Consider the following 17,086-nt stretch of genomic DNA (forward strand, 5'->3'; position numbering starts at 1 on the left):
AATAGAGCGAGGGAACACTGAATGCTTTTTCTGGATTTTTTAAGATTTTCTTTTTTTAAATTCTGTCTCTCTCTAATATGTTTTTACATTTTTCCACCCACTATATCAGGATCTCATCTTCAAAAACAGTTTTATGTTTTGCATCTTGTTCCCTTATGGTACCCAAAATGAACCAAACCGTGACCTTAAACCCGAGGTACGTATAGAACAGTGATGACGGTGAAGCGTCACACCCCAAGAAAGCATTGATGTCCCTGACAGAGTGGTACAGCTCACCTTCTTCATGGCCAGTGTGTCCATCACATAAAAGACATTCCAAGGCACCCACACGGTTCTGTACTGGGTCATGAACGGAGAACGTTCAAAACTCAATGTAAGGGATGCTCCGCCATTGGCCAACAAATCAAACCTGCAGCACATTGAACAGGAATATCACTGGAATGAAAAACATGTCTTACGTAGACCTTGTTCAAACATTAGAACAACTGGAGCATTGAATATGGTGAAATATGCTCAAGATTGGTGGGGCCAAAGCAAAACTAGAATCGGCTCTTTAAACCTCTTGAACTCTCTTAGAAAAATACAAATCCAAAGTAACCAACATTTTTCTGTGCATGTGCACAAGCTACATGGATGATCTAGGTATCAAAGTAAAGAGGAGACTTTGATGGTTGCTGTAGATGTGAAAATATACACAGTGTAAAACACAATAAAGCTAGCAATTGTGGGCTAATTATCATAGACAGTAAGAGTGTGCAGATAGATTATGTACAATGTCTAAACTGCATATACATTATACGCACATGCCATCTTTGCGGGTCACAGTGTGTCCATGTTCAGGGTAGTGGACAAAGGACACATTGACTCCAATCAGAGGTGTTCCATCTGCCGTCAAAACCTGACCCCGGATTATTGACACCAAGCTGGAGAAAGACAAATCAAAATATTTTATTAGAGATACGCGATATTGGCTTGTTATATCCGGTAAGCTGATATTGTCCAGTGCTTCATTACCAATGCCGATGTCAACGTGTACCAATATTGCCTGCGGCTCTTTCCTCAAAATATGTCAGGTCACCTCTCATGTAATGAATGAACACAATATGCTTTGAAACTGTGATGCCACTGGATGCATTTCACAAATAAACACTGCTGTTACAAATTAAGTCAAACACTGCAATATGCAATGTAAGTTGTAGAAAAAGGGTCATATTTATTTTAAACATTTTGTCCAGTCATTAAAAAAAACAATGACCAATGAAAGGAAGACGCCTTACTTGCTTCCCCCTGACATAACCAGCGCTTTCACCGCAAATTAAAGCTGCTTTTCTCATACCTTTCTTTTGACAGATACCATCTGACAGATTGTACCGCGGAACGTTTTTTATTACGAAGGCTGGAAGCGTGCTGTTTTGCCTTTCGGCTCTTGACAGTGTGTGGTGTGACAGTGAGACAAGGATACCTGCATGCTAATAAAACGTGCCCCCCGACCTTCTTGGATGCCGTCCGTTCATCGTGTCAACTTCTTAAGACCTTCTGTTACTCATATTTACAATCCAAAGGCCGAACTTGGATAGAATTCCATACTGCAGACATACTGACTGAGCTAAGCTGGCAAGGTTGTTGCTGTGTGGCGCACATCATCACTAGTGCACCAATATCATTATCAGCAGAAAAGCAGATACCGATATAAACTGATATCTCACTTTTATGCCAATATCAGCTGTGGGTGGGAATCTCTGCCCACCCCCCGATTCAATACGATTAGGATTCAGAGGCCTCCGATAAAATGATTATCGCTGCATCTCGATGCATCTTTTTTGTGATCAACCGTTTTCAAGCATAATTTTTTTCTACGTGTACTTTCTTTTTACTCACTGTTTACTACTAAAACAAAGCATATTTGTAATGATCCACAATTAAAACAGACATGAAACAGATTAATTTCCCGGAGATATTTGACATTTCTAAAAAAAGAATGACATTCACGTAAGTTTATCCTCAATACTAGCAAGATCCCGTACTAGCAAGAGTACTCGATCAACACCGTCCGCTTTTCCTCCTCTGAACTGCTTTGACACCCCCAAATTCCCTCCACATCTGACAGCCAGTCAAAACTGTGGGAAACTCGTACAATTTTCTCTGGATGTGAACGCGTCATTCGCCAGTGTAGCTGGTCACAGCCGCTCGTCGTCACCCGTGTGCAGGGTTTGCTACACGTTGGCGATGAGTTTTCGCCAATCGCAGTTGTGGCGGCCATTACACATGCACCACCATAAACTGTCTGGGCGGCACTTCCGCTTTCTGTATTTTTGTTCCGTTTTTTTTTTTTGTTCAGCATTGATTATTGACATTTATGAATCGATTAATAATCCGCATCATGATGCATCTAAGAATCAATTATTTATACTCCTAATATCGGCCGATATTATCGGTCAGCTGCGATTATCGAACATCCCTAGATTTTAAATCTGAAATTCCACATTTTGCAGTTCATTGATGAAACTGAATGATTTATGATATATGTATATGTAATGATATATGTATATATATATATATATATATATATATATATATATATATATATACTGTATATATAACACAGAAACTAAAGCCATCATTATGACTCATTATCACTTATTTTGAAGGAAATGCATAGAAGAGAGACCATTATATTTCATAGTCCCAGAAGTCTGAAATGTTCTTGATGTAATTTAATATGTTAAACAAAATTAATACATACATTTTTATGCATTATGTTTTATTAATCAATTATTAATGAAATAAACCTACTTTTTGTATAATGATGTATATTGCACAGTATGCAGACACCCTGCGGACACCCCGAGGCAGCTTCTAACGTTCCATTAAATAACTACATTAATGGTCATAATGGTTTGGTCATATTCACAGTTCATTCAGGCTCAATGATTGTAGTCAGTGCATTATAATCATTAGAAAAAGGCATCCATCTCCAGATTTGCATTCTGCTACACTGTCCTCGCACAAGTTATGAAATGTGTTGGGCATGAGCCTTCTCTGTGGACCTCTCTTGACTGACAATATAATCAGCCCTGTATGGATGCAATACTTGCAGTGCTTCATATAGTGAGAGACATGCTTGCCTTTTGTTGAATGGACTCTCAGCCGGGATGACATGAGTGGATTCAGGGCCAAGTAAGAAGTGTATACGCTGGTAAAAAGACCTGGCAGCCTGAGGAAAAAAAAAACAACAAAAAAAACAACTCCTCATAAAAAAGACTGCAGGTTCCTGTCTTTCTTGGGCATGAAGTCCGTGTTCTATAAGAATGTCCTTACCTGCTGGGGAGCGAGCGTAGATGGAGACTGACTAAGTACTTCCATCGGGTCAGGAGAGCCTTTACAGTACAACTGGTTCTGACAGGAGAGCTGCAGGCAGCAGTCTGGGTCCATACAATCAGTCAAGCCATCTGAGACACACAAACACCCAGTTCATAGCTGAAGCGAAGGGAGACGTCAGAACAACTTCTAACTGGTTACAGTGGAAAAGTATGAAAATAAATTGGATAAAAATGGGGGGCAGGATAATATCAAGTAACGAGGGTGTAATGGTCTGCATCCCAGCTGACTCGTATTTTGGTCACTTCCTGTTTTCAGTCCGGCGCTGACTACTCTCTGCTCATTGTTTCAGGCAGCTTGGTCTGGGGACTTGGGCCGGAGCAACAAGGCAGGTGGACACAACCGGCAATCATCACTATTCTTAAGCCTTACATCCACATCAGGAAGACGTCAGGATATTCCTCATGATTTCCCCGTGTATACCTGAGTTCTCCTGTCTGTGCCACGACTTCCTTGCTACCGTTTTTGCTTGTTACTGGCTTCTTTGCTCAGCATTTACTGTATTCCGTTTGTTTTGACGTTATGACATTATTACAAGCAATATTGGGTACATGGTGATTAACATAAACAGGAATATTCTTATTGCTCGTGGATGTCGTAAAGACAACTTTAACTGCAATATTGAGTGCAAGCAAACAATAACTGTCCAGCACACAAAGAGTATTCATTCATTTAACCTGTATGTCAACCTACCTCCTTCATTGTCTTTGCTATCAGTACAGAGCGTTTCCATGGCTACGTGACATCCGGCTCCTCGCCATCCCGACTGGCAAACACAGTGCCAGCCACTGGGCTCCAGGGTACATCGTCCATTGTTGTTGCAGAGACCCGGGCAACCCTCTGATCAGGTCAGAAAATAAAGTTCCGAAAGTTAGATGAGTGAGTGGGATGGGGTCAATGTGTGAAATAGGCTTCAACCAACATACATTTTGGAAAGTTGGTGGAAATAGTCTAGCAATACACTACAGTTATGGAAGATGAGAGTTGTTGCTTCATGTTGGAGCCACAGAAAGTACATAAAGGCCATTTGGGTAAATAACTTTGCGTTCAAAGTTCCCAACAGCCCATGGTGACGTTCTTAAATGATATCATTGCACACACGTTGTTGGGTCAAATCTTCCTACACGGCTCTGAAGTCACCTTATAGCGCACCCTGATAACATAACATTAAATATACTGTATACTGTATTATGTTCTCGAAGTAGACACCACGAGCTAACGCATCTACACTGATTTTAGCAATGGTTTGGAAGGAAAAGATGGCTTGGGCGTAAAACAAATCAACAAACAATAATAATCGTAATAATACAGGGCAAAGTAGAACACAAACAGATTAATAAGTATGGGAAAGTAAAAGTAAAAATACAGACAATATCTACTGTAGAGTTATAATTCAATATCAAATATTTATATATGCTTGAGTAAAACCAGCCTTACATTCAAACTTGTGTGTATTTTACTATATTGTAATTACAAACAATTAGTAATGTTTAATATATGGGAAAACCTTTGACACATGAATATACCATTAAGTAGCTGAGAAGGTCTTGACGCTATGATGTGGACTGTCTTCAAAAACACCTGTCTTCAAAAATCCATATTGGTTTAAGCCCAAATGTGTGAAAAGTAATGTGGTCCTATGGAAACCAACACATGATCTGACAACCCCAGAGACAGACGACAAAAAAGGACCAATGAGTCATAGATTAAGCCACAAGTAGGACAAATATGTTGTAGTTTCACATGAATCGCTTTGCCTGCAGCCAAGAGCGTCTACTGCACTGCTTCAACAATGATCTGAAAAATGTTTTTTGAATTGTTACTAAAAAATATGTTATTTTAGTAAAGGGTGTACCCAAAAGTGTGGACATATGATATTGTTAAATGAATAATATAGTTTAATAAAACAAATTGATAAATAAATACAATTGTTATTCACAAATAATAAAAATGAATGTGAATGTTAAAAATACAAAATATATACCAATATAAATAAAATACAAAAAGATAAAATATTGATGTATATGGTGTATTTTATTTATTTTTATACATATTATTTTAACATTTTTAAAATATAATTGTACCATACAGTAATCGCCCGTTTATCGTGGTTAATTGGTTCCAGACCTGGCCGTGATAAGTGAATTACCGTGAAGTCTGATTCCTTATATATAAAATTGAATACTTTTGTCGTTAGAGCATAGAAAACCTGTTTATGGAATTCTAAATAGCGTTTTTAACATTATTACAGTCCTCTGGACATAAACCAACACCCCTAGACTCGCCTTTACACTCGCATTACCCAATATAGCAGAAAACAGACATCTTAGACATAAATAAGACTCATGCTCGTGTGTGTTGCTATAAATGTGTTCCCTTGGGGAGCTGAGGGACGGGGGCCAGGAAGTGACGCCGGAGGTTCAGAGTTGCGTTTTAGCTTGGCATGGTTTATAGCCCCAACAGTAGCCTGTGTTTTTATTAGGGATTATTGTGCCTGTTGTGAGATATTTCAAACCCGTAATAAAAGCCTGTTGTTCCGGTGATTAAGTCTGGTGTTTGTGTGTCCCACCCAACATTACGTACAATAACAGTGACCAGTGTACATACTGTATCATTCACAGCATCTTCTGACTCCCTCACTTTGTTCATTCAGCCTTTTTTTTTTTTTTTGCTTGAAAAAGCTAAATTTAAAACCCAAAAAAATACATACAATTTGCTTCAATATGCATGTTTTTTTTTAAACGAAAACTAGTCTGTATTTAACCACAAAACAGCATGATTTATTAATGAATATATTTTGGAAAAAACCCTGCTAGAGTGAAGCTGCGAAATTCAAACTGCAAAGTGGTAAGGGACGACTGTATATGGATTTTTGCGAATGTGTCCAGACCGTAGGTACACCCTGTAGTATAACATGGTGATGGAGAATGGAGCACTGAAAAATACATATACACCAAAAATATTTTCAAAAAAATTCCAAAAAATCCTCATAAAATCAGAGGGCAATGCAAAATCTTTCAATAAAACAAACAAGACTTTTTTTTTTCCCTTTCAAGCTAAAGCTCATTTCATTCATTTCATTCTTTTGGCTACTGGTGGAGAAAAAAAATGAAAGAAACACACAAAAAAAACAGGTTGGCATCCATGTGAAAACACAACAGGCCGAGAGAGCCACATAAAGTAAAATGATGGTGAATGTGGTCGGGGCGGCATGCCTCCAAAGATGTCCGGTACTTGACGCCTGTGTGCAGCATTCCATCACCACAGACTACACAGCGAGGCTTTATTGAAAAGAACAACTTTCAGAACCAAGCCAAGCCTTGCCGAATAAACAGAATGAAAAATGGAGTTTCAATGTGGGTCAGGGGGGACAGTGAGTAGGACAGTGTGAAAATAATCCAAATACAGAAGGACAGCGAGTGACTCAGTCAACACAAACGTATACATCAGGCTTCTGTGTGCAAGACAGCAACAGGAATCACATTCTGAGCTGTCTGCGTTATGAAAGTATTCTGGTAGAAAGACGGAATGATAATGGAACCAGCAAAATAGAGACTAAACTATAGGCATTAAACAAGTGTCATTTAAAAAAAAACCCTGCATATAACACGAGGGACATTGAAATTGCCTATAGAGAATGCAATTTTTGTAGAAAATTGAGTGTGAATGCTGAAGAGCTGAACTGGACTGAAGAGTCATACGAAAAATGTGGAATTTTGCAAAAAAAAGTGAAAATTGGGATGTGGAAAATTGTTAGTCTGAATATTTTTATGTAGGGATGGTTTGGATGGTTTGAGAAATGTGGGGAAACAAGTTTTTGGGCCAGAAAATGTGGAATTGCCGGGAAACCAGGGCTTTTTGGAATGTGGAAAATGGACAGAATGTTTTGAAATGTGGAAGCAGTTGAGCGTTTTGGTGCAGAATAACATACTTTATGTTTTAATGCGCTTCAGAATTCACACAATAAAAAAAAAACAAAAATGAAGGGGGAAAAAACTAAAAATAAAGAAAAGTACAATGAACGTTAACAACAAAGCAGGTGAAGTGTTTGTAATTTAGGGCAATGGAGCCTCTGATTAAGTCTTTGGGGAAATGAATTACCTTTATATCCTGAGAAAAGGAGAGGGCACGAGGAAGAGAGGGAGGACAATTAGGGGGGAGGGAATATAAATGGAACAAAAGCAGCCCTGCCAAATACACTCTTGGTAATGAACAGATAGATGGAATCTGCTGCCAAAAGGAGAAGAAAGTGGGAAGAGCTGGGATCATGAAAGAATAACTTTAACCTCGTAAACCCTTGGCTTGAAACTCTTGCAAGAAAAAGACAAACTTAAAATAAATTAGTTTTGTGTGCATGAACAAGGTCTACATGGATGATCTTGGTATGAAAGTAAAGAGGAGACTTTGATGGTGACTGTAAATGTGAAAATGTGCATATCTTTGCTACTGGATGAGAGTAAAAGAAGCTGTTTGTTCAGTGAGTTTTAGTGGTAAAGGAATGATACTTGTACTGTTAGCGTTAGCGCTTTCAAACCGTGTTAAGTTTGTGGCATTAGTGTTTTGTTTTATGGAATTATTCTCGACATATGCTGGTCTTGGACTGCTAGTTTTTTTTCTTACATTTGCCCATTTAAGTGCTTTTGGTTTGAATTGTTTTCCAAATTTCCAAAATTGGTTTGGTTGAGCTTTCAGCTGACATTTTTACGGTTACGTGAATGTATAGCATGTGCATATCGATACGAGCATCACATAGCAGTTACCAAAGTAACACAAATGCTACCATGCTGCCCCCTGTACTGGGGTCCAGCCCTTTTCTAAAAGTTTAAATTGATTTTATGTAGTCATTCATTTTTTGCTTAAAACTACCTGAAGGACACTACCGTAAATTCCGGTGCAAAAGCCGCTACTTTTTTCTTAAACTTTGAACCCTGCGGCTTATACAGCAATGCGGCTAATCTATGGCTAGATTCTAATCTTGTTACATCTCCTTTTACGTCAGAACTACTGCTAGTTGTTTAAATACTGTGCCGCTCATGAGTCAGCGAGGAAACGGTAGCTCTTTCTTTGGCAGGCATGAGTGCACTCACAATGAGCTTGTCAACCCATTGGAAATTGCAGGAGGTCATTATATGTAACAGTATCACAACATAACAGTCTAACTCATGGTGTCATCTTACTGAGAACAACACTAAATTCATCACACAAAAAGTAATCTTCAGAAATATAAAAACATGTACTAATGTAAAAATAAATAAATACAATTAAAAAAACAACAACATTTTAAAGTTTTCCCGTAAGGCATTGCATCTGAGCAACGCATTCATTGGGGCGCTGCAATTACGTCAGCCTCCCTCTGGGCTCTGTGCTCCGGGCTCCTCTGGTCGACAGAGGCAGCATTGCAGCACCATCCATCTATGTCGCTTGTCCTCCAATGAACTACTCTTCTGGCAGGAATGCATTATTGGTAGACGTTAAAATAATGTGTATTTCCTAAGTACCTTTTGAGTGTTAAGTTACCGTGTGATGAGTTTAATGTTATTCGGAAGATGACACCATGAGTCAGGCTATTATACTAGAGTTATGACCTGCTGCAATTTGCAATCGGTTGGCAAGCTCATCACGAGTTTTTTCACAGCTCATGACTGGCTCCTGTCAAATAAAGACCTGCCTGGCCCTCACGGATTTATGTGCGCCACAATATGTCATTTTATGACGTAGACGCAGGCGGCTCATACACCGGTGCTGGCTTATATTTGAACAATTTGTTTTTTCCTCTAAATTTAGGGGGTGTGGCTTATACACCGGTGCGGCTTATACACCGGAATTTACGATAAATGTTTTTGGACCGAAACATCAGAAAATTTTTCAGCCTTAGTTAATCTAAAACCATGTGTATTAGCAGGTAGTTAAGTCATTAACATATGAACAAAAACCTAAAACTGCGGCAAGTGCTAGTGCAAATAACATTGTTTTTCCAAATTCTTCATTGCCTCGCTGTACGTGAGCTATTTACCAGACATCCATGCTTAATAGGCTTAAAATGAGCTAACATGATTCAATAATGTCACAGCTTAAAGACTCAATGCTATGCAAAGAGAACATCGCAAAAAAAGAAAACAATTCTACAAATGTTCTGTCAAATGTTCTGACTGGCATCTTTAGCAGCAAATTTAGTGTGATTACGCCGGATTAAACCCATTCACACTTGTGTGGGCGAAGAGTGGAGCATAACAACATAAGAGGGACAGAAGGGGAAACAGCTTGGAGCAAAAATGTACACAAGTGCCGGGCCAAGACTTCATCCAATACATCAGAAAGTTATTAGTTTTGTTTGCACAATAGTGATCTCGTCTGCGGAAGGAACATAATTCTCATGACTGCCTCAGGTTACTGGGAATAAATATCAAAATATGATATACTGTACGGTGGGGAAAATAAGTATTTGATGCCCTGCTGATTTTGTAAGTTTACCCCATTACAAAGACACAAGTGGTCCATCATTGCTATGGTAGGTTTAATGTAACAAAGAGAGATAAAATATAAAAGCAATTAAAATAAAAAGCATGAACAAAAGTTTCTACATTAATATGTATTTGATTAAGGGAAATAAGTATTGGATCCCAACCAACCAGCAAGCTTTGCAGACAGGTAAGTGTCCAAACACGTGAATTAGTCCTGTCCCTTTAAGTTTAGGTCGCAACCGGTGAAGGTGGAACCATTCTGCTTTGGGGATGTTTCTGTGACCAAATCCTTCCTTAGATGAGTGCAACCCTGGTGACCAAATGCAAGAAATGTCCGACCTCTGTGCTTGCCAACAAGGATTTCCCACCATGTACTCAGTCATGTTTTGTATGGGGATGAAATACTTATTTCACTCTATGTAATAGAAATTCATTTATGGACTTTATTCACGTTTTTTTCTGGATTTTTTTTTTTGTACATTCTGTCTCTTTCTGTTACAATAAAACGACCATAAAAACAATCATACAGTCATGGAAAAAATGATTAGACCACCCTTGTTTCTTCAGTTTCTTCTTCATTTTAATGCCTGATACAGCTAAAGGTACCTTTGTTTGGACAAATATAACAATGACAACAAAAATAGCTCATAAGAGTTCCATTTTTTGCCAGTACAATGCTATAGTCATTCATGTAAGAACTTAAGTGATTTTGGGTAATATCAAGAAAACCATGGAAGTTGCTAGATATCAGCTCTTAAATGAAACTCTTATGAGCTATATTTGTTATCATCATCATCATATCTGTCCAAACAAAGGTACCTTTAGTTGTACCAGGCATTAAAATGGGTCAATAAACTGAAGAAACAAGGGTGGTGTCATCATTGTTTCCATGACTGCATATTCATGACTGTGAGAGGAAGTAAACTTACAAACTTACAAAATAAGCAGGGGATCAAATAACTATTTCCCTCACTGACATTTCCATTATTTTCAATAGAGGCAGACTTCAATTTCTCTGCTAGTTTTTAAAAAGAGTCTATGCATTTCCGTTCATACTGAGGCGAGGTCATGACTTAGGAGCTAATCTAATCATAAAGTAAAAAAAAAACAACAGAAAAGTGTGCAATTTGGGGAAAAAAAGTGCTTGGCACAGGAAATTAAAAACATAGCATTGGAGCAAAAGCAAAAGCTAAAAATTATGAAAATTATGAGAGATATTACTACAACAACAACAACAACAAAAAACAACTGCTGGGCATTTACTATCGGGATAAACATATATAATAATATACTGTATAATAACAGTATTTTTTAATTAAAATATATTTTTTATTTAAGTACAGTATTTTGACCATCTTATGTGAAACAAAAAAAAGAGCTGTGAAAAAAAAAATCTACAGTATATATCTATACAGTATATACACCAAGACCAAGTATAAGCTTCATGAGGATTTAGTGAAGCAATGTTACATTACATGTTGTATTATACTGCATTCATTTATCAGGGGTGTCCAAAATGTGGGGCACATTTGCGGCCCATTGCCCATTTTTTTTATTGGTTCCCGACATATTCTAAAAATAAAATTACAAAAATCAAACAACGCACAAAAAACATGAGACAAAAGAGTAAAAATGTGTCATGTCAGGTGAAAAATTTTAAATAATAATCCTAATTAAAAAAGGTGACATGTCGGCTGTTTTTGTCCTTTTTTTTTTTTTTTTTTACAAAATTAAACATGTCAAAATAGTCTCCACATCTTTTCATTTTTCAGTTTGCCACACTCACTGGAAAAAGTTTGGACACCCCTAAGTTAGCTGATTAGCAATTGAACAGTATAAAACAATTAAAAATAGTATATAGTATAAGCCGTATGATGGGAAAAGTAAAGAATGAGTACAAGAACAGCGGCAGAGGGAAAAAGATACAGTACCTTTTACTCTAATATCCGGATTGTGAGCTTTTAAAGAAGGAAAAGAGAAGTAGAAAGACTTTAGTGTAGAAGATTGGCTTCCGATATCACCATCACATCTCATGACAGAAATTGGTGATTCACTCAGCAGGTGATGGAGGAAGAAGATATCAAATTAGACACAAAGAAGTTCAGAGAAAACAAAGTAGTGGAAGCATTTGGACTAACCAGCACAGATATTATGTAACAAAGTTATGAATGTGTCTCCACTGGCGCACCGTACTGACACGGAGCCAATGGCGAAAAGCAAGTCAGTACCCGGATGCTGGCCTCAAAACACTCCAAATGGGCTGTGTCTCAAATAAAATACCCGGTACTTCCATCAGTACAGTTCAATATGCAAATGTCACAAATCCATTACTGCTGTTGCATACTTACCAGAAATGACGATTACAATAATTGCCTGCTTCTTCTTCTGTTCACTACCTTCCACGCGTTGCTCCTCAGCCGCCATTATTTCAATTTAGTTCCTCCCCTTCTGCCACATAGCCAAAATGACAACTTTTGAGGATGGTATGTGTCCATCGCTGCACACGCACCATTCTGACCCTTTTGAGTGTAACATCCAGGTAGTGCAACCTTTATTGAGGGCCGCACGGTGGCCTAGTGGTTAGGCCACACGGTCAGGAGATGGGGAAGATCCGGGTTCGAATCTCCGTTGGGCATCTCTGTGTGGAGTTTGCATGTTCTCCCCGTGCGTGTGTTTTCTCCGGGTACTCCGGTTTCCTCCCACATTCCATTGTTTGTCTATATGTGCCCTGCGATTGGCTGGCGACCAGCCCAGGGTGTACCAGGGTCTAGCCCGAAGTCAGCTGGGATAGGCTCCAGCATACCCATAAGTGGCATAGAAGATGGATGGAGGACCTTTGTTTCCTTGGGCACGTGCCCTCAGGAAAATGAAGGTTTCAATACTTCTGCACTCAAAAGACTACTTGTAAGTACAGGAGTGCACCAGACACAGTCCTGGACACACCCTTAATAATCACCACCTTAGCTTTGTAGCGGAAACTGAGAGCGATGGGGTAATCTGGGCAAGGGGGGTACAGGCAATTCAGAGGAAAAAGTTATAACAAATTCATTTTGTGGGGATAAAAAGGTGACATTTATTTTATGGGGCAATCCAAATGTTGGCAATAATGCTCAGCTGAGTGAATGCAATAAAGTTATTGCAACCATTAAAAATTAAAAAGAGGAGGAGAAGAAGAAAAAGAAGCGGGTAAACATGGTGACTGTTATTTACAGCAAGTGCAAGAACCGTAATGGATTTGGGATAGCACTAACTGTCAGAATGTACACACTCAGGAAGTATTCCATTTGAGCCACAGCATATTTCTTAACAGGAATATTCAAAACATTTGTTTTGCTATACAGAAAGTGATGACGTAGCTTCACGTAGAGTCATACGTTGTGTGAATGTGATGATGGAAAATGGAGGAATTAAAAAGCAAGCCTTGTGAGTTTAATGCAAAGCCGTTCCGCCACTCCAGTGTACAATTCCTCTAAACAAACAAGCGGTCTGTTAGCTAAGCGCTAAATAGATTTCTCCTCGTCTCGCTGCTGTTCTCTCTCGGCACACCGCTCCCCGTGAGTCACAATGAACGTGTGTGCCTGTAAGTGATAATAACTGAAGCCAATTTGCAGCTCTTTGACACTGATACTGTAGCTGTCAGTCTGTTTGACAACACGTTTCATTTTAAGTGTTTGTTGATGAAGTGGGGACATCGCAAATTCCCAACTCTTTCAGCTGTTCAACCCACAACAACGCAAGCATTTATTTGCTCTGTAAGCACAGCTTGCCACTGTACATTTTACTTCAATTTGGCATAGCTTGCATTTCTTTGCATTTGTGAAAGTGTGAAGCATACTACTATCTGTTCCACACCACCTAGTCAGCACCTTTAAGGCAAGTACGGGATGTGTGGGATCTAAAGTCTGTTGTCAGGCCAGGAGAGGATTATGGCATCTTTGTGAGAATGAGAGTGAAATGGGGAGAACCCAAACCTTTTTCCTCAAAGACCGCTTCACACATACTCTCTGCAAATCACTACCCTATCATGCTGGAGGGGCTGGACCGCCTGAATGATCCCCTGAGGCTATATGCCCTCCCAAGGATCTCCCAAGGCAAACAAAATGCAGAGAGTGATTCAGAAGACCCTATGAAGAACAGCGGAACGAGAGACTGCACCTCACCCAGACGTTGGGACACTGAGGCCTCACCCAAGATCTAGACCACATGCGTCAAACTCGTGCCCTGGAGGGCCGAGACGCTACAGGTTTTCTCTCCAACCAGTTTCTTCAGCAGGTGATTTAATTGATGAGCTCCTTACCTCAAACTGAAGGTGTTGATCATTAAAATCACCTGCTTTAGTGACTGGCTGGAAAGAAAACCTGCAGTGTCTCGGCCCTCCATGGCACGAGTTTGACACCCCTGATCTAGACCAAGTACCTGGTGGTCAGTCTTCACCCGTGGGACCCGGTCTGGCTCAGCCTGAAAATGTAATGTAATGTGCATTGCTGGCAGTCGAGGACAGGCACCAGGCGACCTGGTCTTCATTGTGATGAAGACAGAAGCCAAAGCTCTCGAATTATCTGTTGATCTAACCTTCTACCCTTCTACAAGCTTTGGATAGCGACCGAAAGAACAAGATCGCTAATATAAACGGCGTTTCCTTTCGCAGGGTGGCTGGACTCAACTCTAAGAGAAAGGCTGAGGAGCTCAGTCATCCGGAAGGAGCTCAAAGTAGAGCTTCACATAGAGACAAGCCATTTGAGGTGGTTCAGGCATCTAGCTCTGAGGCCTCCTGCCTGGGAGGAGGCCCCGGGGTAGACCGAGGACAAGCTGGAGGGATTATTATGTCTCACAGCTGGTCTGAGTCCCCTGGTAGAACTGGAGGAGGGTGGGTGGAGACCGGGAAGCCTGGGCTTCCCTATTGAGACTGCTGCTCCACGACCCGGGCCCGAATAAGCGAAAGGAAATGGATAGATAGATGGCTGGATAGATGGCTACTCACATGCAAAGATAAAATAACGCAAAATGATGGATGTCCTGAAGTGTTTTCTTTGTTTACTGTGTCTTTTTCCTCTTTTTTGTTTACTTCGACGGCTAATTACACTCTCATGGTATGGACATGCATGATCAGGGATTGGTCAGGGCTTAACTTTTACAAACTGTTGCACAGTGAACTGAACTAAAAGATAACATGGAACATGGCAGTGAATTAAAATCTAATGTCTGTACTTCAAGCAACAAACACAATTACACAAGGATTTACACTACAAACTACAGAGAATAGAATCACTTTTGACCTGTAATTGTTCTATTGTACTTTGTAAAAATAAATGCAAGTTTGTTTCTTCTGCCATTGTACATAATATCCCCTCAAAGCAGTCAGTTTATGATCCATATATGTAAATGCAGGTTCATGACAGATACAATGAAAATGAAAAAAAACAGTGAAAAGACCAAACAACAGGCAAGTCACATCATGCATTATTTCCTCACAATTGATGAAGTATTGTAATGCACTGCTGTGCTCTATTTGTGTTCAGTGTGTGTGTGTGTGTGCGTGTGTGTGTGTGTGTGTGTGCGCGTAACATGATTCACTTACCTATATTGCAATGCTCCCCAGTCCAGCCCTGGTCACACTCACACTTGCCCTCCTTACACACACCGTTCTTGCTACACATTGGGTGACAGGCCTTCTGGTCACACACAGTTCCAGTCCACCCGTCTTCGCATCGACACAGACCACCATAACAAACGCCATGGTTACCGCAGTCCACTTCACAGACCTCTGTTCAAATAATGAAAATATATCATTTATTATAAATGCATTAACTCCTAGGAATCGTTGACCTCTCGGAAAATGCAGGCGCACCAATAGCATAGGTGGCGTAGCATGATGACGCAGCCATACAGATGCTCCCAGGTTATTGCTAATATTGTGGTTATGATAGTGTTATTTGACTGCATGTAAACGTACTGATTGTATCGCCATGTTATTTCTCATTTGCAGGCACTTTGAACACAGGAAGGCAGCCACTTTCAAAGCAAAAGCAAACGGGCAACAAAATACCCCCTTTCTACTGGTGAAAAGAAGCTGGTCATCAATCAAAGCATCTCCTTTTGAATGGGACGCATTATTTATTATCTGCATAGCTAGTACACAGTAACTGCCTGATGCCTTATTGGCGTTGATTGCTCAATGTGTACATTCGTTTTTGAATTCTGCACTTTATATTTGCATTGTAATCGATAATTGTCATTGGAAGACAAATAAAAGTCAAAACGTTTTTCCCTTGTGTGCATCGAGTGGCGGCCAAAGATCACCAACGATGTAGACATGTATGTGTGTCACCAAGAAAAAAAAAAAAAACCCTGCTTTTCTTGCAGGTTAATTCATAAAACAACTGAAAGAGCTTGAAACAAAACTTACAAAACACCAAAACCAAGAAAATGTAAAAAACAAGCAACAGTTTTCAAAGTTTTTTTTCATGTCTAGTGCTAACATAAGGGTAAAAAAATGGCCGTTGTTTCAATAAAAATGTCTTGTTCTCTCTTCAAAACAACAGAAAGGACGACGGAAGAAAGACACTCAATACCCTTGCCCACTGTAAAGGACATTGCATTAAAAAAATCTGACAAAAAACGCTGTTTTCACCCCAAGATGATTATTTAATGCAATGTAAAAAAAAAAATGCCATTTTTATTTTTCTGGGTCCAAGGAGGTTATAAAAACTAATATTTAAACGTTTCTTTCTAGAAACACTGCGTTCATGAATGCCATACAGAGGGGGAATGATTCAGTCGGCTTTGCTTCTTCCCTTCTTCCCACTCCACATGTTGAATGTACTTTCATGTAACTTCTTAAGCATATCCGAATCAAACCAGTACCATACAAAAGATAAATAAATCATGATACAAACCTAAGGAGCAGTCTGGTCCAGTCCAGTTCTGGTCACAGGTACAGGCACTGGTCTCTGCATTAAATGTGCCATGACCGGAACACTGGTCTGGACACATGGCCTTGGCGATCTCACAGCTGGCTCCACCCCAGCCAGGCTGACAGTGACACTCGCCATGAATACACACTCCATGGGCTGAACAGCTGGGATCTATGCAATCCACTGCAGGGACACGGATAAAGTGGTACACTTTAAAACAAGCTCGAGCACACTGCATACTTTTCAATAGAAGAGCACATAAAAGCGCAGCTGAACTCCCATAAAAATGGGCAGTTCATCAATCTCGGTCAAACATACATGGTCAAAACTATC

At 39.7% G+C, this 17,086-nt stretch overlaps 1 protein-coding gene across 7 annotated transcripts in view; it reads right to left on the reverse strand.

Annotated features, from left to right (window-relative positions):
• The window catches only part of tenm3 (teneurin transmembrane protein 3), a 247,966-nt gene that overhangs the window by 60,994 nt on the left and 169,886 nt on the right, over positions 1-17,086 (reverse strand). For 5 of the 7 annotated variants that reach the window (XM_054779772.1, XM_054779770.1, XM_054779771.1 and 2 more), the window contains 8 exons: positions 16,736-16,936; positions 15,418-15,603; positions 11,771-11,797; positions 4,072-4,218; positions 3,319-3,449; positions 3,126-3,214; positions 804-923; positions 277-409 (listed from right to left, as the gene is read on the reverse strand). In XM_054779772.1, the coding sequence (XP_054635747.1) occupies positions 277-409; positions 804-923; positions 3,126-3,214; positions 3,319-3,449; positions 4,072-4,218; positions 11,771-11,797; positions 15,418-15,603; positions 16,736-16,936 (1,034 nt within the window). The remainder of the gene's footprint in view (positions 1-276; positions 410-803; positions 924-3,125; positions 3,215-3,318; positions 3,450-4,071; positions 4,219-11,770; positions 11,798-15,417; positions 15,604-16,735; positions 16,937-17,086) is intronic. The other 2 variants (XM_054779774.1, XM_054779773.1) reach the window with 1 other exon arrangement.

Source organism: Dunckerocampus dactyliophorus, chromosome 6, assembly GCF_027744805.1.
Source record: "Dunckerocampus dactyliophorus isolate RoL2022-P2 chromosome 6, RoL_Ddac_1.1, whole genome shotgun sequence".
Taxonomy (NCBI): domain Eukaryota; kingdom Metazoa; phylum Chordata; class Actinopteri; order Syngnathiformes; family Syngnathidae; genus Dunckerocampus; species Dunckerocampus dactyliophorus.